The sequence below is a fragment of the Camelus bactrianus genome, chromosome 12 (assembly GCF_048773025.1).
Source record: "Camelus bactrianus isolate YW-2024 breed Bactrian camel chromosome 12, ASM4877302v1, whole genome shotgun sequence".
Lineage (NCBI taxonomy): Eukaryota > Metazoa > Chordata > Mammalia > Artiodactyla > Camelidae > Camelus > Camelus bactrianus.
The window spans coordinates 58,071,523-58,093,127 of record NC_133550.1 but is presented as its reverse complement, the minus strand read 5'-3'; the positions used below and the strand labels follow the sequence as shown (position 1 = coordinate 58,093,127).

Genomic DNA, 21,605 nt, shown 5'->3' with positions numbered 1-21,605 from the left:
CACCATTTTAAAACCTCAGTTCTCAGCTCCATCTCCAGAGACTGGAAGATCTGCTCCTCACTCCTCTAGAGGCTTCAAAATATGCATAAATGTCTTTCATCGTTGTTTAGAGCTTCACCCCCACCCCTCACTGTTTCTGTATATTGGAGCATCTATCCCTAACACTAAATCTAATTAAAATTGGTTTCTGCAATAAGATTTAATGAAATTTTCCTTCACATGGGTGACTGGAATCTATTCTTTGGAAGCCATCACTATATTCTCTTGTTTTGTAACTTTGTACATTTTCCTTCCCTTTCTCCCCCAAAGAAGCAATCAGATAACACCCTTGTGGTGAATTTCGCTGTTTCTAAAATTCCTTCTGCGTCTGGGGAACACTTTCAGTGGTGTGCTGGACCTCGCTCCCCTGAGCTCAGGAGGGCCAGTTGGGCGCTTTTCTTCCCAACTGCTTGCTTGACGACATCACATCGGTAGCTTGAAATTGGCCACAGTGGGAGTATTTGCACCATAGGAATAGGCAAACACTACAAATCAGGTTTTGGGTTTTTTCCCCTCCCGGGAGAGCTGCTGGGTAAACATTTACTAGCCTCCTGCTAGGGGGCGAGGCAGCTTTCTGAGTTTGCAGGGTAAGTAGCATTTTCCTCCTTTTACAAACCAAAAGTCAGAAAAGGAAAAAGTTTAAGTGTCTGACTTAGCCCCTCCTCAGTTTCCCCACCTACAAAATAAGGGTGACACTGTCTAGCTGATCAACGTGCAAAAGAACCTAACAAAGCACAAGGGAGACATGCAGTGGATATGATTTGCTCTTCTGACTTACAAGTTCAGATCTCTGATATTATCCCATTCTTCCCATAACCATATATGTATTTTTTTTTTAAATTTCAACTCTACCTGACCAAACACTTTTCACTAAATGGTGAATATACTTTTTCTCCAAGTATGTGCTACTGCAATAAGTTTTAAAAAAAAGTCTCCGTGTTGACATTTATGTGTGATTTGGGGAATCAGTTTCTTTCCAACAGTCTTAGAAATGTATGTACCAGGTACCAACTAAGATCATTTTTCAACTGCCTGGAGTTTTCTCCACTGACTGTTCTGCTGAGCTTAGCCTCCTAAGCGGGATTGATGTGGGCGCCCACGGGTGCCACCATGCCAGCCACCAAATTAACTGCAGTGGCCTGCAGGGACATCCTCTCATCTGTCCGTGTGCTTTCTCTGCTCTCTGCTTCTGCTGGCTGCGCTCACCGACCTACTAGAAGACATTTGCTCCTAAGCCATTGGACGAAGCCAACATTTTTTTTTTCTTTTTAGACTTCTATGGTTATATTCACTAGAATAATCCATTTGGTTGTTTTAACATTTTTTAAAAATATGCAAGTGTAATTTCCCTTCCTACCCAAGTCCCCCATTCACCCAGGACCCTCCCCATAAAAACTAACCTCGGAAAAGAAGGTGGAGAGGAGGGGGGAAGTGGCCTCGGTCAGTTTCTTATAAACCCAGAGGGTCTTGGTGCGCACCTTGAATACCCAGTGTCAGCATAGCCTTCACTGTAGTTTACATCTGTGTTGATTGTGTTGGGCCAAAGAAGGCTATTGAAATCAGGAGCACTGAAATGAGCTCTTATGTCTCGTCAGTCTGTATAAAGCAAATTGGCAAAGACCTGCCGAGAATAAAGTCAGAGAGGATCTGCTTTTTTTTCCCTGTAAAGATAAATGGCATGTGATGTACAAACACCATCCATCAGCTCACCCTATGTAGGTTGTCACGTATCTGGGGAAAACAGGAGAGAATCTATGCTTGCAGGGACATACTGTGTGTCAGGTGCAATGCTCGGCTTTTTTGGGTGGGGGGGGAGTGATGGTGGTAGAATGTGCATAACATAAACCTGTCACCATCGTGACGTGTGGAGTTCGGTGGCAGCCAGTACTTTCACCAGGTGCTGCCATCAGCACCATCCATCTCCGGCAAGTGCAGGGCTCCTTTGCCCACCTCACTTGGTCCTTACAGCAGCCCTTGAGGTCTCTATCCGTGTCCCCACTGTGATGAGGATGTTTCAAAGAGATGGTTTAGTGTCTCATACTGAGCAACTGGCAGAGCCCTGGGTTGAACCCAGGTGTGTTCGTCTCCCAAACATGTGGGCGGGGATGCCTGGCTCTCTCTCTCTCACTGTCACTTTCCCCTCCCTCCAGGGGTGATCCTGCTGCTTCTGGATAAGCTGCGGAAGATGAAGTGGGAGCAGATGTGGAGGCTGACTGCAGAGAGGGAGCTCATGGGCATGCTCTCCACATCCTTAGCTGACCAGGTGAGTGGCCAGGTTAGAAGGTACCGTTCTTCCTGAGCACCCGGGGCTGTTTCCCAGACTTGCAAGTAGCTGGGTCTGCATGGCTTTTCCAGCTGCTTTGTGACTGTTTATGTGGATAGATCGGCCTTATACTTCCCAGCCTGTGACAACAGCACACTCTCCTTAGTTCATTCCCCTGGTTCATTCATTTGTTGGTTCAGCAGACTTTCCCCGCTCACTGTGCCTGCCAGGGACTGTGTTCAGAAATAGGATTACAGAGATAAATGAAGGACACAGTCCTTGGCCTCAGAGAGCTCCTGGTTTATTGAAGCAGTCTTATAAGTAAATGATAATTTGGTGTGTTAAGAGGAGGTGGCCATCTTCATCTCGGTGTAGGAGGCGCAGTGCCTGCCCCCTGAGATTCCTGAATGCCAAGGTGTATTTCCCAGACAAGATTTCATTTGGCTTTCTGGCAAATAAAATCGAACTTTTAAAGCAGATCCTTTTGCTTAGCTCTTATACAAAGACTCCATCCTCAAGGGAAATGTATTTAAATAGAAGGGAAAACCTCCTTGGCTGGTGAAACTAGCTTTTAATCCATGCAATCTGAAAAAGCCCATGAACTTTGCTAAATGATGAACATAAATTCATCAAAACCCCATATCTCATTTTTGCTAAGAGATGTGGGGGCCTGAGCCTTTGGCCTTGAACCTACCAGGGTCACATATTTAGATTTTGAGTTTCGCATGGTATAAATGACCATCTTGAAGTGCAGAGATTTCTCTGAGTTCTCTGCCTTTTATCCTTTCCTGTTCAACCAAAAAGCAAGCTCACCCTCTGTGTTTTTGTTCATCATTCACTTGTGTGATTCATTGAATTCTTGCAAAGTTTTCTCATCCAGAGGAAACAAGAAACTCTGTAGGGCTACTTCACTTTTCTTTTTCTTTAGCATTGTTACTGTTCAGTACTTCCCAAGCAGCCAGAAACTCATTTCCTTTTTCAAACATGAGATACGGTATAATGAATGAGTTAAAAATTACCCAGGTAGCTGTTTTAAACCTGAGGGGAAAATTGTCCTCCATTGTCATATTTCAAGTCAGGGCACAATGACTTGAGTGTATCCCCAAAAGCTAGCAATTGCATGTCCATGTCCAATGAGGATAGTTTATTCAGCCATCTCCTTCCGCGAAGGCCCGTAATTCACCTCCCAGCACCACCTGTCAGCAGCTGGTTAATAAGTACGGCCTCGTGTGGGAGCTTGGAGAAGAGCTGGAAAGGCTTCCCTAGAAAAGTCAGAGCTGGATTTGGAAATGGGGAGTAGTGTGTACTCGGGCACCCTGGCACAGGGACCCCTGGCACATCCATCATTGAGTCCACCCAAAGCCCCAGGAAATGCTGCTGAAGCAGTATCCGTCGTTTGTCTCAGGCCCTGAATGAGCAGAGCAACTTGTCATCACGCAGTTTCCTCTCCTGGAGGCTCAGGATGGATGACAGGGGCTCCTGGGTGAAGCGAGAAGAGGGACAGAGAAGTGACGTCATTTATTACATGCCAGCTTGGGTGGAAAAGGTGCTCCCTGTCCGCCCCCCCCCCACATCCCTTTGCTGCGTGATGCTGGCTGACGCCAGCAGGACCCAGGAGCTTCAGGTCAGCGTGGGACATTTCCCCCATCTCTATCCAAACATTATTGCTTGGTTTCTAGAGAGGAAAGGCAAGGAAAATGCCCTGCAGCGCAAGCCAGACTGTTCAGAGCAGGAGGCTCAAGAGAGATTGCGCAGGAGATGCGGTGCCGTGAGAGCCAGCCTCCCAACCTGAACCCATCTGACTGTTTTGACTGTGTCTCTGGCTTTTATCCTCCAGGATATTTTCAACGCTGTCATCAAACAAAACCCCTTCCTTGTGTATCAGCTCCCCTGCTTCTGGAACGTGCAGCTGTCGGACCACACCCGCTCCGAGCAGTGCTACAGAGACGTGTCTGATCTAAAGGTAGAGTAAGGAAGGCCCCGGTGGGCGCCCGCTCATCCCCCAGGTAGAGTGAGGACCAGTGGTGGCAGAGGGATGGGGCAGCACCCTTCGAGGGGGGTGAGTGGCTTGGAGTGCTGTGTGCATCGTGGGGAGAGAGAAAGGTGCAGAAGAGCAGAAAGAATGTGCTTTTCTTCTTTGTTTTGTTTTTGTCTCTCTGTCTTGTTTGGGCTTTCTGGAAGGGATAAGGCTTCCCAGCATAAGAGCCAGCATGTGTGGTCATTCTTTCAGCCACCTGCTGCTGGCTGTTTTGGATCATGTCAGCTCCCCAAATCCAGTCATTTAATTCAAACAAAAACATTTACTGAGGGCCTTCTCTGTGCCAGGTGCCATAGATACAGATATGAATCACTTGTTTTCTACTTTCAAATCATTCTTGGCATAGAAGAGCAGAGAAACACGTAAGGAAATAAATGTATAAAAAAAGAAAAATGGCAGTTGCTCTGATGGTTGTGGATTGAAGTGAGACGTATAAATGTCTTCATTCTACCTCAAGGAGAAGGGACAGGGACAGAAAAGCCTTCATCCTTGGTCTCTAGGTACCAAACATAGTGGCAGGGCCTGGCAGTAGATAGATGAAGGTGGCGGAGTGTATCAGTTATCTACTGCCATAGATAATGCTGTGTAACAAACTGTTCTAATAGGGGCTTAAATCAACAACCGTGATGAGTCTACAGGTTGGCTGAGTGGTGTCTAATAGTTTCTGCCTTAACCAGATGGATTGGCTGGTGGCTGGGGCCACTTGGTTCTCCTCCAGTGTCTCCCATGTCCCATCAGCAGGCCAGTCTGGCTTGTTCTCATGGTGAGGCAGAGGCAGGAGAGGAAGCCATAAAGCACACAAGGAAACCTTGAGGCCTTTTTGCTGATAATCCGATTGGCCAAAGTAACTGTGTGGCTGAGCCCAGAGTTAAGGGCTGTATCAGAAATCCCTCCCTATAGTAGAGAAGAAGTGAGGAACTGACCTCATCTAATTAAGTGACAGATCAAAGATTTGAACCCAGGCCTGTCTGATGCCAAGTGTATTTGCCCTCTGGCTGTAATAGAGCGGAAGTAGATGTATGTATCCATAGAGAGTTTATTTCACCTAAAACTTATGTCCATTGTCCAGGAGACCACATGGTAACAATAATTGCAAGTTTTAAAAAGGAAAATGGACCCCAAACCTTCCTTTTCTAATCAGTCAGTCTTTTCTAGGGTTTCTGGTCCATTTCCACATTGTGTGTGTATTATGTCTCATTTATTGTCACAATACACATGGTATTTTGTATTTTTCCACTGCTTAGTCATTCTTGTTACCTTAGTTGTTTTCAGACTTTCACAGATATAAATGGTGTTGTAACAAACAGCTCAAAGTTCACACCTTCTCAGGAGTGAAATCACAGAGTCAAAAAGAAAGAACTTTTTTTTAATGTACTTGAAGTTTATTACAAAATATTAGAAAATATTTAAAAAGAAAGTGCTTCCATCATTTATTCTTTCAATTAGCATTTATGCAGTTCCTTCAATATGTCACATACTTGTTAAACATCAGGAAAATAGATGAAATACATGGGACTCTTCCCAACAGTATCATGAACTAGAAGTTCAGAGGGGAGGAACATAAAACCAACCCGATAAGGAACACCTAAAATGCTGCATACAAAAATTTTGTTAATGTTTTGAGAGCATAGTTGATCAGTCCAATAAAGTACATGAAGTCAGCAGAGGCCAGAAAGCAGTGGTAAAGTAACTACAGAAGGTTGAGCAAAAAGCAGGGGCATCTGAGATTTTCTGGGTATTTGCAGATCCCTGTAGCTGGAAGCCTGCTTTAAAGGAAGGTAACTGTATAATTACTGTTCAAACAAGGGAGTGCTGTCATGAGTTCCGCTGGGATAACAGGCCTCAATCAAAATCAGGCAAACAGTATGTATACCCATTCTATTGAAATGCTATGTGTGGGAACTTGGGCCCCAACAGGAAAAAAGACAATTAGAAGACCTTAGCATAAAGTTAGGACCCATGAAAAGTGATATATTCAGTGGATAAACAGTTCAAACCCCCATGGTGTAGAAGACAAGAGAGATTGTTGCCTGTTCCATTCTTTGCTTTTAGTGGAACAAAGGAGAAATGTTTCCCCTGAGAATTTCTAATCTCAAGCCTGTGCCCATATTATTTGCAGGGGAGAGGGGGGCTAAAATTATGTGTTGGGGCAGGAATACAAGGAAAGAAAAATGAAAAATTCCCAGGCCCTTGGAAGAAACAAACAGAAATCTGCTCTGGAAGAATACTCTCAAAAACAAGACTTCAGAATTCTTTAGGGAGAGTTTCTAGAAAAACGAGTCCTCAGTAGTCACTGTACACACAAGGAAATAAGCTACCATGAGAGAGAGCAGAAACTGCAGGCTAGAGAATTAAATCTCAAAGGCTGCAAGTATTAGACTCATCGGGCATAGAACATAATAGAAGCATTTGTATTGCATGAGAAATAAAAAAAGAATATTGAAAGTAGAGTGGAGGAACAAGAGATCTGCGAAGGTGAATATGCCTATTTAGATCAACTAGGACTTTTAGAAGTGAATAATATAATTACTGAATTTACAAATTAAATGAATGTGTTAAGCAGTAGATTAGACCCAGCTGAAGAGAGATTTAGTAAATGGGAAGAGAGAGCTGAAGAAATTCCCCAAAACACAGCACACTGAAAAAAAAAAGAAAGAGATGGAAGAACAGGGAGAAGTTAAGATATTGGGATATGTCTAGTTAGATTATCAGAAGGAGATAATAGAGAAAATTGGAAGCAAGTCATCATTGGATGGGATGGTGAATGGAAATTTTTCAGAACTGTTGAAGATATTCATAGATACAAGAAGAATTGTGTTTCCCAAGCAGTTTCAATAAAGAGAAAGCCATTTTTAGACCCATAGTAGTGAAATTACAGCACCTTAAAGAAAAATTATTTTAAAAATAGCCAGAGAGAGAAGATAGATTATCTACAAAAAAAAAAAAAAAATTCCATGTGCATCATGAGAGTTCTTAGCAGCAGCAGTGGAAGCCAGAAAAGAGTAGAAAAACATCTTTAATATGCTCAGACACAATAACAACAAGTTTTATACCTAAACTAACAGTCTTTCAAGCATGAGAGAAGAGGACCTAGATGAGCAGAAATAAAGAAAATTTACCACCAACTTATGCAAAAAAACTTCCAAACGATGTACTTTGGAATCCTTTGGGAAATGATTCTTGTTTCAAGAAGGAATGTCTAACAAACAAATTAGAAATATGTTGGAACTCTGAACAGCTTCTAAATGTAGCGATAGTAGTAATAATAGTAATAATATAATTTGGGGGTTTACAAAGGTTGTACCTAAAATGTCAGACAGTGACATCATGTAAGTCAGGAGGGAAGTGATGAGAATTAAATTGAAGATTTCACTCTTGAAATCATTGTTTTGTTGAAAAGGGGGATAAGATATTAGCTGCTAAGCTAGCTATGCATGCTAACATTTCAAGGTTAAGATCTAAAAGAATTGGAAAATAGGACAGGGTGGAATAGAATAAGAAAAACCAAAACAACCAACCAAAATACCTCAATCATTTAAAAGAAAAACTATAATAGAAGAAAAGAAAAAAAAACAAATAAACGTATAGGAAAAGTAGGGGGAAATAGAAAACGGGAAATGAAAATGATAAATTTAAGTCCAAATATATCAATAACCAAATAAACTAATTTTGCCTGTGAGAAGATAAGTTGTCAGATTGGATAGGAAACGGTATCCAACTACGCTGTCTGCAAGAGACATGCCTGATACAAAACAACCTAGAAAGGTTGACGGTAAAATTGTGGGAAAAGAATATCAGGCAATTATCATCCAAAAGAGAACTGGGTAACTTATCTTGATACAGACGAAGCATTGATAGGTATAAAGATGGTCACGACTTAAAAACAAAAAGTTCACCAAGAAGATACAAGAGTTATAAACTCGTGTGCATGTCCCACTGTCGTGTATATATATGCAGAGCTGAACACAACTCCAGAGGGAGACTGACAGTTCTACTATCCTAGTAGAATATTTTAACATATTCTTTTCAAATATTGGAAGATCAAACATGAAAAAAAAAAGATTTTAAAAATATGGAAGATTTGAAGTACACAGTTAAAAATTCTGATTTATTGGACAAATAAAGAACTTTGTGCCTGACAGAGATATATGGCCTTCTTAAGCTCTCACGGGATGTTTATTGAAAACCACGTGCTAGACCGTCAAACAAGTCTCAGTACATTTCAAAGAATTATACTAAGTAGCTCATGGTTCTAAATAGAAATCAAAATTGAAGCCGAAAAGTACTTAGAGCTGAATGAAAATAAAAACAGTACATGTCAAAATTAGTAGAATGAAAGGAACATACAGGGAAACTGACAGCCTTAAATGCTTATATTAAAAGAAAGCCTGCAAGTTAAGAAGCCAAGTTTATAACTTACAATGATATATGAAGAACATTAGAATAAATTCAAAGAAAGTAAGAGGCAAAACATAAGACAGGAACAGAAACTGATCAACAAATTCTTCAACAAATTCAAAAGGGACCATGAAACAGACAAAGCTACAGCGGGACTCATTGAGAAAAAGCAAGCGAATTCACCAATAAATCAATCAGGAGACATACATTATTCATTGTCTAAATGTTTCTGAGCCAGTGATTCTTCTGAGTTCTAGGAATACAACAAAGACTAAAGCAAACACATGTCTCTCACTTGTGGAACTTTCGATCGAAGAGAGAAAGCAGAATTATAGGAGAGAATAAGAGAATACTGTGAACAAAATTGTATCAGTATGTTTGAAAACGGTGAAAGGAACATATTCCTAGAAATGTGTAATTTACCAAAACTGACTTCAGGAAAAAAAAAATACAAGGTCTGGATTATTTTCTAGTCATTAAACCTTCTTCCAAAGAAGACAGAAGCTCTAGATAGTGAGAAGAGAGACATTCTACTGGTTTCTTTTAATCAAAAGATATTTCCAATTTTAAGTCAGCTTTTCCAAAGAATAGGAAAAGAACCTTTTTAACTAATTCAATGAGGCCAGGATATCCTTGATACCAAAACCAGACAAGGAGATTACAAGAAAGGAAAATTGCAGGCCTGTCGCACGCATAAATACTGATGCAGAAATCTTAAGCAAAATATTAGCAGACCGAATCCAGCCATGTGTAAAATAGATAATACATCATGGCCAAGTCGGGTTTATTGCAGGAAAGACAAAGGGTGATCTAACATTGAAAAATCCACAAGTGTCATTTAGCATGTTAAGGGTTTAAAGGAGAAATACCATATAATTATCTAAATAGACGCAGGAAAATTATTTGATAAAATTAGATATTCATCTGTGACAAAAACTCTTATAAAGAGTATCTTCTGAAAACCTACAGCAAACTTTGGCTGAGCGTTTGCTTAGGGTTGTGCTAAATAATTAAAAGAAAAGAGTGGAGAGCCCAAGGGCGCCCACACACTGATGGAAATTTGCAGTATGCAGTGGTGGCATTGCTGGCCACTGGAGAGAGGGTACAATTTTCCCTAAATGGTATGGAAACATCTGATTATCTATGTTGAAAAAATGAAAATGGGTCCCTGTCTCACACACGCACAAAACTTACCCTGATCGATAAGAGACTTAAAAGTGAAAGGCCAAATTAAACACCTTTTAAAAATTAGGAAATTAGCCTATGACCTCAGGATAGGGAAGAATTTATTCAACTTAGACACCCAAAGCATACGTTGTAAGCGAAAGTTCAGTAAGTTAAACCACAGTGAAATTAATAACTCCATCAAAGTGGCATCAAAAAGAGAAAAGTTTCAACAAACAACTAACGAAGGACTAGTAAACAAAGTATAGAAAAATTCTTTATTATTATTAAGAAAAATGTGTAAAAGACAAAAAGTCATTTCACAGAATTACAGAGAAAATGACCAACAAACACTTGAAAAGATGTGCAACCTCTTTGTTAATCAGGGAAGTGAAAATTAAGACCACAGATAATTTCGCATCCACCAAATTGGAAGGGTGGTACCATCAAGTCTCACTTACCACTAGGAACCCTCCTGTACTGTGGACAGGCGTGTGAGCGGAAACAAGCAAATTGGAAGAACACTTTGGCACCGTGTTATAAAATTGAAGGAGTACCTGTTTTACAGTCTGGGGTTTGGATGTAATCGGTCGAACATTGAGAGGCGGATGCCTTTCTGGGGGCAAATGGCGACAGATTGAAGCCAGGCCCTGTGTCCTCATAATAAATGACCTTGTTTGACTAGGCAGGGGCACAGAAGGCTTTTAAACTTTCTAGTCTCATTTCCATATCAAAAATAGAAACAAAAAATTGCCACAATAATCAGTGCAACTAAAAACCTCGGCAGGTTCTTATGAAGGGAGGAAATTCCGATATACGCTACACCAGGGATGACCTTTGAAGACGTGCTCAGCGAAATACTCCAAACACAGAGGGACAAATATTGTATGATTCCACTTATATGAGATACCTAGAATGGTCAAGTTCATGGACAGAGAAAGTAGAATAAAGATTACTAGGGTGGGGAGTTTCAGTCTAGGATGGTGAAAAAGTCCCGGAGATGCCTCGTGGTGATGGTTGCGTAACAGGGTGAATGTACTTAAGGACACTGAACTATACACTTTAAAATGGTATATTATATGTATATTTTATTGTAATAAAAAAAAAAAACTGGGAGTGGTGGTGGAGGGACCTTGGCAAGTGTCTTGTGAAATTGATTGTTCTTAGGAGAATTAGTGTGCGTTCCACTAAAGAAACCAGTCATAAGCCAGGAGATTTGGCATGACATCTGAGAGCCTCTAAATTGGCAGCTACAAAAAGGGAAAGAAGAAGCATCATAAATGAGAGGAGACTCCTCATTTGTGAACTTCCAACTTCCAGCTTTTGTAGATGCCGACAGAACTTGGTCTCCAAGTGTGAGTCCCATCGCCCACCACACGCACGCCGAAGTGTTCATGCCCCCGAATTTACTGAGTGGTTACTGTATGCCAGGCACCGTTACAGGCCCCAGTGATGCCACAGGAGGCTGAACAGACAAACTATCGGTCCCATAGAGCTTACGCGTTGGCGCAGCAGGTGGCTGTGCCTCTTTGGCATCGCTTAAGGGTTGCTTAATTGATGTCACTTTGAACCCATCCAACAACATAATCAGTGGACTCTCTTTGGCAGCCTGTTCTCTGTGTAAGTAGAGGAATTTCCATCAAATGGCAAAACCGTGAAGATAAGAGTTAAACCAAGTTTGATCTGTATCTTTGTAGATAAACCTAAAAAAGAATCCAGAGATCATTTTACCCACTAAAATCTTATCTAACAAAATCTGATGCAGAACCCTAAAATACAGGCGCTGTATAAAAGGGGAACTGCCCTGGAGGTGGGGCGAGGATTAAGGGACGAGGGAGGGAGGTTAGCAGGCCTGAGCCCCACCCTCTGGGTCCTGTCAGGGTCTGGACATTGACAAGGAGCCTGAAGGGCTGGTCCAAGAACACAGCATGTCTGTCAGTCCCTCCAGGGCAACCTGGTCTTCAGATTCCAGGTCAAGGTGTATCTTTGTCTTTTTCTTCTTACTGTCTGCCTTCTCTTCTTCCTCCTGTCCTTTATCTTATTTCATTCCTGGTGCTCAGCATCTATGAGGAGCCTCCTCTTTGCTGGCGGATTGTGTTCCTCCCTAGGGAGAATCCAGAGGTGCCTGAACTCTGCTCTCCATCAGCTCATGCTCTGTTGCTCCAAAGGGTAGCCAACCTGAGAAACCCACCTGCGGGACCCAGAGGGACCTGCGCTGGGTCAGCTGATGGAAAATGTCAGCGTAAGCAAGAATCCTAAAAATATGTTAACCTTGATTGGCCTGTCTTTGGGGGCAAATCCAGAGCCAGGTCTTTTTGTCTGCAGATTGTACCGTATGAACACTTACGGCTCTCTCTCCTCATGCCTCCTCTGTGGTTCTCAGGGCCCTTTCCAGCCGAACAAGAATTTAACGGCTCTCACAAAGCAACTGAAGGACAGTCCTGCATTTCCCTTTTCATAGTCCTCTCGACCATGCCTAATCCGATAGCCAATTTTTTTTTTTTTAGGAACTTCTTTTTATCGAGTTGTTCCAGAACGTTTAGCTTGCCTTTCATGGAAATAGCAACTCTCACCTAATTCAAAGACTATTTCATTACATTTCTGATTATGTTTGAAGGACAGGTGGCATAAAAACCCATCTGGTAACAAACACAGCTCCCTCCTGGTAGCATGGAGCTCAGTTGTGATCCCACTTCCTGCTACAGAGGAGTCTGCCCACCTCGGGCATCTAGCATGCCCTGGGTGTCGGCCGAGAACTCCGTGCTAAGTATAGGTTGGTTAAGAGACCGTGGAAGGGGAGAAGTGGTTTCATTGAGGAGGCAGGAGCCAAAATTACAGGCTTCTGGAGCCAAGCCATCCTGTAAATTCTAATGACAGTTCTGCCTCTTACCAGCTGAAGGACTTGAGTAAATCACTTAACCTCTCAGGCTCAGTTACAAAATTCTCGATAAAATGGAAGCCATTATTCTTGGCCCCATTCTCAGCCAGGCCCCTTGAGTGCGCCAGAGAAATGCACTTGACTTTACCTCGGTCTTTCATGTTGCAAAGACCTTCATTTTTATCTCTTCAATCCTAAAGCTGGATGACTCAGCCTTCCCTGGCGGAGTCTTAAATTAAAAGAGAAGGACCCAAAGGAGCATCTTTTTATTCCTTCACCAGGAGCACAGACTCAGGAGACCAGCAAAGGAGCTGTGTGCTGGCTTAGAGGAAGGAGATTGGGAGAGATTCCAGAAAGCAGTGCCCTGGCCCTTGAGTCTTCTGCAGACTGTTAGAAAAGGAAGCTCTGGGCAGAAAGGCTGGGCAGTGGCCAGGATGTGGCAAGCAGAGGGGTCCATCCTCGGGTCTGTAAGAGTCAGTGGAGCCTAGGGCTGTGTAAGTCATGGTTCTTGCCCTCGGGAAGATCACAGGCTATTGAGAATTAACCCGTAAGGAAACAGAAAATCCCAATGCAACCTGCTAAGAGCTGTGAAGTCGGGAAGTGAAGGGGGCTGACAGCAGGAAGAGGACCCGGGTTTAGACCGAAGTATGATAGGAGGTTCTATAGGAGGTTGAGGGTGAAACTCACTATTCACCCTCTTCTGCCCTCACGTCACTCCTGAAACACGCTTGCTGCTCCTCTCCCCAGTCCTCCCCCTCTTCCTCCCCAACATGCCCCTGGAGATCAGGGGGTGGAAACTCACATGCAAGTTAGAAAGAGTGAACCGGGGGCTGGGTAGGCAAGCAACGGCGTCCACCCCATTGCTACAAAACCACCTGCCCAAATGCACCAATCCCTGTCAGGGATGGACAGGAAACACATCTCAGGGGAAGCAAGCTGGGGCCAGGACCTCAAAGGATGAAATGGAGCATTCCAGGTAGACTGGGTAGGGATGAAGTTCCAAATGTGGCGTCACCTGATCTTTACAAAAGATTACTCACGAGGTGAATATTGTTCAGTCTGTTTCATAAGTCAGAAAATTAAGAATCATTTGGATTTGTCACTTCCTTGCCCAGAATCACACAGCTGAAATTTGAGCGCTTGTCTGTCTTACTCCAAGTCCAGAGCTCTTTCTTCTGACATGGGGTTGAGTTCCCACCAGAATATATTTTCCCAGGGTTTCGTCTTATGGGAGGTAATGATTCTATAGGTTTCTTCTATATGAGCCCTATTGAAATTAAATGGGTTTTCAAGGGCTAACCCCAGAACAGAGACCCTTAATATAACATTATCTCCTCGAAAGAATGTTTGATTTTTAAGCAGCAGGTGCGAAGGCTGAATTTTTGACTGCCATCCATTCACAGACTGGGAACTGAGTGCACGGAAAAGAAAAACCCTGAAGGAGAGAAGAGAAAGCAAGAGAAAACATGCCATCCGTGTGGGGGGAAATGATGTATGTTCCTGGAGGCAATCTGTAGCATTTGCATAAGCGGAGTAGCGCATAACTCAAGATTTAAAACATTTTATAATACTTAAAAGGTGTCAGGTTCCGCATCTTTTGAGGAAGATGAGGGGCTACCGTGAATTTGCATACCGAGCATGCCTTAGAAATGCCTGCTGCAGTGAGAAATGAGGCAGGGGAAACCAGAGAGAGGGTAATAAGAATGATGAATGGTAAGGTTGATCCTGGAGGATTAGGATGGATGGAAGAAGAAAAAAACAGTTGCTTTGGGGGAGAAGAGCTAAAATCTAGAATTACCACCTTCCAACTAGACCCCTCTTTCCTTCAGGCCAGTGCCTGTTTAATTTCATCGCGTGACCCAAGTCCGAGGGCTCTAAGTGTTTTATTGTCTCTGCTGCGGTTGCTAAACCCGAGGAGTCCCGGGATTAAATATGAGGCAGCTGGCTTCTGTCCAAGTAGCCTGTCTTTTGGCACCAGTCGTTCTGCGGCTCATGCCTTGGGATCGCCCATCTCCCAGCAAACTGCACAGCACCCACTGTGCGCCAGGCTGCAGGGCTGTCATTCGGTTACTTAACCTCTCTTCACCTTGTCCTCCCCTGAAAAGCAGGGAAGTGATCACCACTCAACAGAGGAGATGCAAAGATCAAAAGAGGTGATGCATTAGTTCCAGGCTATGAAACGTGAATTAAGCCTAGTGTTATTATTAATCATCCATCAGGGTTGTCCCCGCTCAGTCTCTCGGGGTAATTTTCAGTCAGCTGGTAGGCAAAACACGTAGACAAGGGGTCTTCTTCCTTGTGCATGCTAATGCTCTCATTTCACAGACTGGAAACAGGGACCGGAAGAGGGAGGTGGCTTCCCAAGGTCAGGCACTGGCATGTCGCGCATAGTCCTGTGCCCACACATTGTGCTGGAGAATGGCCCGCCCCGCGGAGGGGACTCTGGGTGGTTTCAGCTTTAGTCTTCTGTCTTTTCTCAACACTCACTCGTTCTTGGCTCATTTGGTAATTTTTGGAACTTATCTTCTTCGGGTGTTACTGATTTGAGTTATCCATCACTGGCTTTATGACGCATATCTGATGGAGCTCAGATGCCTGTATTCCTGGAAACATCAACAAGATTCCTAGAAGCAAGGTGATGGCTCTGGAAAATTTGCCTGGCAGTAGCATTTGGTGGAGCATGTGTCCAAGCAGTTCTAAGAACTGTTAATGGGTTTCATTAAAACAGAGGGAGCTGGAGAGGGGATGGAGAGAGGGGAGTTCTGTGTACTATAAACTCTGCCATATACCATATTCTGAAGTCCTGCAGCAAGGAAATCTGAGCAATTTTATTGATTCTCCCCATTTCCCCCACGTACTCCATGTCAGCACACAGACCTGTGACCTGTGGTCATGGCATGCCTTGTGGGACAGGCTTCTTAGAAGCCCGCTGTAGGACACCCTTTCCTCAATAATCTGGGCTCTAGAAAGAAGAAAAGGATTTGGAGAAAGAAAAGCACCAATTAAGCAATATTTGGTTATCGTAGACATCAACCCCTGAAGTTTTGAAGAATGCGGAAATGAGGGTTTTGGTAGCAAACATTGTTTTTTTACCTCAAAATCCTAATAATGATGAAAACGATTTCAAACATTTATTTCCTAAAAGCTCCATCTGTATCACAGGTTCATTCTAAAAGTAGTTAGTTTTCTGTTCATGACCCTTGCACTGAAGGATCCAGATTCAGGTGTGAATTTTTGTTTTCTAAAAGCATGAGATAGCCTGCCGCCAAGAACCATTTTTCCGTAACAAACTGCATACATCATCTTTGCGTATGCCGTGTATTGTGAGTCCTTTGCCATGAGTTAACCAGCGAAGCTGTCTGTTGGACAGAAGATTTTCAGTGTCATTCTTCATGTCATTAGAAAGTATTGTAAAAATCCTATGATATTTTCCGTCTTGTCTTCAGAAAGTTAACCAAATCTGTGACATCTAATAGTACTGATACACTGTGGCTTCCAGTGTTTCCTCGCAAACTTGCCTATCGGTGATACAGTAAAGGAATTCAGTACGAGGTGCCTCCTCTGTGACCTTTCTCGGAACCCTTTTGTTGTTCCAGTTAAAGCAACTGTACCTTCAGTGCTTCCACATCTGCACTCTCCATAAAACGTTACCATCATTAAAGGAGGAATTCACTGCTCAGAACATAACTTCTCCAGGACATCTTTTCTTTATTGCTCATTGGAAAGATGTCCTTTGTGGATTTCATTTTCTAAACAGAATCTTGCAAACGTCATGAGATGACGAATCCTCTGTACTTTCCGATTTAAGTCTATAGCAAATCTCCCATGTGATTTGTTCTGATACTAGTTTCTTCAGGCTTTCATCATTTGTTTTCTAGGACTCTTCCCACAATATCTGCTGACAGAGGAATTTAGTTCGTTTGTTAGCACATTATCCTTTGTGCATTTTCCCAGCCGTTCTTGCCAGGGCAGGAAAAACCAGTGTTTTCCTTACTCAATTTTATTATCTTTCGTTTTGATGTATGAAATCTCCAAAGAGACCGCAAAACTCTTTTTCACGGGGTTTAGTGAGACGTTGTAAAGTTCAAGACTGGCTATCGCCAAGACTTGAAACGTCATCAAAAATCGGTGGAGGCTTGTCTTCCTATTCTGGGTGCTTTGTTTTTCAATATCTTGCCAATCATGCATCTCTGTACTGACATTAAGTAACATCTCAAGGCATCATACACACTTGGGGTGAAGTTCTTCCGTAACAGTTGTGGTTGTACATCCATTTCTGAAATCGTCTTGAGAATTTAGTATTTTCCACCATCTTCTTGTCAGATCGAATTAGATAGGCATTTCTACACGTGGGGGTGTAGCCTGGGAAGAGCTCGTGTTAGGAGCAGAGGCGTCAGCCGAACTGCCGCCTTGCTGGCCACATGAGCTTGTGTTACTAACGTTCTCCGTCTGTCATCCCTTTGTAGAACTCTTTTTTTGCTGTTGTTTTTAATATACACTTGTACTTGGAAGAATTTTACACTTGCAGAAAAATTGTAAAAGTAGTGCACAGAGTCGCACATCCCCCTCATCCAGTTTCCCCTGATGTTAACATCTTGCGTAACGATGGCGAATTTCCCAGAACTGACAAACCAGCATCGGTGGGTCGCTGTTCCTCAGCACTGGGCTCTAGCCGCATTTCCCCAGCTTTTCCTGCGTCCTTGGTCTCCTCTGGTCTCTGACAGTTTCGGTCTTTCTTTGTTTTCCATGACTGACCTTGATAGTTCCGAGTTGTGCACTGGTCAGGCAGCTTATAAAATGTCCCTCAAATGTGGTTGGTCCAATATATTTTCTCATGGCTAGACTGAGGTTTTGGGTTTGGGGGAAGAATATCTCAGTAGTGAAGTGCCTTCCCCATCACACCCCACTGGCAAGGACCTGGCCTCACACACGGTACCACTAAGGATGCTGACCAACCATCTTTCCTTCGCTAAGGGGGTGTTTTCCAGGCTTCTTTCTACACTGTGAAGTTACTGTGTTTCCCTTCCTACTTCCTTTTCTGGAAGTGAGGCACTATATCCACCCCACACTTGAAATGAGGAGGTTAAGCTTCACTTCCTGGGGAGGGGGTAGAAGTGACACATATTGTTGGGGTTCTTCTCTGTCTCTTTCCCCTATTTATATTTATTTCTTAAATCATTTATTCATAGCCCCGTGGACTCATGTGTATTTATTTTGCACTTTGGGTGCAATGTGTGACATTTATTTTAGTTATATATTATTATTATTAAGTCATATTAGTAAATGCACTACAGTAGATACAAACATAGCCAGGCACCTTTATGCCCCAGTCCATGTCAGCATGTGAGGGCTCTGTATCCTGCCCTCTGCATTGGCACAGTTAGATCTGGGTGCTCAGATCCCTCACTCTCTCCTTCTCTCTCTGTCTCTCTTTCTTGCTGCCTCTGCTGTTCTCTGTCACAGCGGGGTGACTTCAGGCAGCCCCCCAGCCAGTAGGGAGAGCTTCGTCATCCAGCAGGTACATATATGCACACTTGCACTCTTGCTGTGAGCCGGGCACTGTTCCAAGTACTGGTTGAATGTAGGGAAGCAGCCGGTGCAGGCCCCGCTCTCCTGAGCTTACATTCTAGTCCAGGATACAGATACCAAACAAGGAAACAAGTGATCAAATCGGGCATTTCAGGCAATAAAACGTGCTGTGAAGAAAGCTAGGCCAGGTCATGTAAAAGTGACTAGGGTGCTGTGTGAAAGGAGAGAAGGTTAGCACTCCCCTTGACAAAGATGGAAGAGGCCCTTGGGCCTGACAACATGCCTACGGTTAAGGCTTTGCACCTACCTCGTGGCATCTAACCATTGTTTTTAAGTTCAGGAGTTCGAGATTTGTAGATATATATATATCTATATATAAAATAGATAAACAACAAGGTCCTACTGTAGAGCACAGGGAACTGTATTCAATACCTTGTAATGGCCTATAAAGAAAACGAATATGAAAAGGAACATATATATGTGTAACTGAACCACTGTGCTGTACACCACAAATTAACACTGCCTTGTAAACTGACTATACTTCAATTAAAAAAAAAGAGTAGGACACATGATCTCACACTGAAGAGAAAGACTCTCTTGCCTGCAGCGACTCTGGAAAACAACTCTGTGGACCCTTCATGGGACGCGTGCCCACAATGGTCAGGAATGACTCACTGGTCAGCCTGAGTCCTGTGCCCGAGCTCTGGCAGGTTAGGCCTGACCGATAGCCCTGTTAGAATTGCGGGAGGAAGGCAGGGTCTGGTTCTGTGAAGGAGAGGTGCACGGTGCACAGAAAAGCGACATTAGGCCCCTACAGAAGGTGCCTGCTGGGATCCTGGAAGCCAGCTGCCTTTGCAGGAGTTTCCAAGCAGGCAGTCATAGGGTGCCCACCCCCCCAGGGATGTTATTGACATCTCGCCAAACTGGCTTATCAAGCAGCCTTGGTGGAATCCCTCAGCTAAGAAATCCATGCTGATCTCTCGAGATGGAACCCACTTCCCTCTGTCCTCCGTGTCCAGAGATCAGTGGAGACACTCCCAGGAGGACCCTGTGGGGATTCTGTGAAAGTGACTAGAGTCTTGGTAATTCATGCCATAGAGGAAGCACACAGGGCTTGCTACCGCCCATAGGTCAGATGACCATCAGGCAGCTTCATGGATGGTCCTTGTGCTGAATGCATCACTTTCCCACTTCCTTCTCTCAGAGGTCCATCAGGAAGTCTTCAGACGTACCAGAATCCAGTTCAAATTGATTGCTACCCCCATCTTACAGAAAAACAAAAAAACCCCAAAACATTGAACATGGGAAAGTAGAGCTGAGTCTTCTCAGATGCATGACCCTCCCAGCCCTGAGTGTTATTGGAGATTCCATTTTCCTGGTGTCAATTTTTTCCTCTCCTCAACCTCTACCACCTCAGGCAGAGAAAAATGAGAAATGTTACAGATGACGGAGCAAAAAATGACAGGCTATAGGACAGGGCTTCCGATGCATGCACTGGCCTAAGTCTCTTTATTTTCCAGATGAGGGAACTAAATCATCACTGACTTGCATTTGTTTTCTTCCTCTTTCCTAGGTAATGATGCATTTTTGTCTGGGAATTTTTTTTTTTCCCCGTTGAACTTGTAAAAACCAAGGAGCAACAGGAACCCTTGTAAAAGGAGGCAAAGGGTCCCAGGGCATTTGTGGCTTGAAGTCTTGAGCATCAGGGACACTGTTTTTATTTAATAGCCGCTCCCTGGTAATTGTCAGGGGTGGGAAAGGAGAAGGGAGTGATGTAGAATGGAATCTTTAGCAGTTGATGAAGAAGGGAAAAAGTGGAGTGGATTCCGCTGGCAGTCGGCAAACACTGACCACGCCTGTCACTGTGAATGCAAGCGGGACAGACACAGGTCTTGCATTCAGGGAACCAACAGTCTAGGTTTTAAATACAGACTGAGAGACAGTGTCATTTTGGAGGAGAGCCCATGGGAACGGACTGTGTATTTTCCAGAGACCCACGCATGCTGAACGCCAGTCTGCTCCGTGCTGAAAGCCTTTACGTCTCTCGTCTCGTTGAGCCTCTGAGGCAGGTGTTATCAGCGTTTCCTTTTAACAGATGGAAAATAGAGGTTCAAATACATTAGGCTGTTTGGGTGACCGAGTTGGGAAGAAGCGAGGGGGAGATTTGCCTCACTCCCCTGCCTGTTAGCGCTCTCCAGTCTCTGCCTAGTGTCTTAACCCTCCATACCGCTTACCTTCCTGAACAGTCCCCTCCAGGCCTCTCCTTGAGGTCCAGCCAGGAGGTGCCTGCCCCTGGCGTGGTGTCCCCTCTAGGCAGTGCTGTCAGTATCCATCCTCCCCTTCTGCCCTGGGCTGCCACACCTGCAGTCCCTCATTTAAATTCTTTTTTCTTCCTCTTTCCTTCTCTGTTTTCATCCAGACTTCCTAGTCGGTAAGGTCTCATGAAGTCTAAAGCCAGAATTTTTTGCAGTTTAATGAGCACATGTGAAATGCCATCATGCCCATCAACACATTAGCCCTGGTCTTGACCACAAATGGCAAGGCAGTTGCTGTCATGTCCCTTTTATAGGTGAAGGACCATCTCTGTGATGCTAGGCAGCAAAGTGCCGGCCACCGAGCAGATAAGAGCAGGAGCTGGGATGTAGGCGTGTCTGTCATCCCTTTCTACTGTGCATCGTAATCCTGAGGGTGACAAGGAAAGGGACCTGTGAGTCTATTGTCCTTCTCCTTGAAATATGAAACAAAGGAAGAGCAGAGGAAGCTCAAACTCCTTCAAGAGAAAATGACAAACTGGCCCTTACAGAAAGAAAGGGGGAATGTGTTTCTCCATCCTAGAGCCCACATTAATAGGGCTTTTATAACTGATTTGCTGTAGACAGACAGGATGTAAGGATTATTAAGAATGTCATCATCATGATTTCCATTCTTGAACCAAAGGGCAGCTATTGAATACTAACTACTTGCCAGGCGTACTGCACTCAGGAAGAATTATAAGTCCGGGTCCCCGCCAGCCCAGAAAGTCACATCCCAATGCTGCCAGATACAGGCATGTAAATAAATAATTACAAGAGCATGCAATGAGTTCTGTAATAGAGTTAAGTGCAAGAGTGTTTAGAGCTCTGAGAATGGGCCCAGCAATTGCCTCAGCTGTTATATGAGGAATGCTTACAATGAGAATCAGAAAACCCAATTTGGAGTGGTTTGCAATAAAATAGGGGCTTTGAATTTCTTAGCTAAGAGTTCTAGAGTAAGTGGCTATAGAATTGATTTATAGATCAGTAATATATTGACCTCTC

The 21,605-nt window shown here is 43.6% G+C and overlaps 1 protein-coding gene and 1 non-coding gene across 7 annotated transcripts in view; both read left to right on the top strand.

The window, feature by feature from the left end:
• The window catches only part of LARGE1 (LARGE xylosyl- and glucuronyltransferase 1), a 491,734-nt gene that overhangs the window by 416,675 nt on the left and 53,454 nt on the right, over positions 1-21,605 (top strand). For all 6 annotated transcript variants that reach the window (XM_074375446.1, XM_074375448.1, XM_074375447.1 and 3 more), the window contains 2 exons: positions 2,190-2,302; positions 4,140-4,265. In XM_074375446.1, coding sequence (XP_074231547.1) covers positions 2,190-2,302; positions 4,140-4,265 — 239 coding nt within the window. The remainder of the gene's footprint in view (positions 1-2,189; positions 2,303-4,139; positions 4,266-21,605) is intronic.
• On the top strand, positions 18,518-18,642 carry LOC123616058 (U6atac minor spliceosomal RNA). The gene has a single exon (XR_006723906.1). It is a non-coding gene; the product is annotated as a U6atac minor spliceosomal RNA (small nuclear RNA).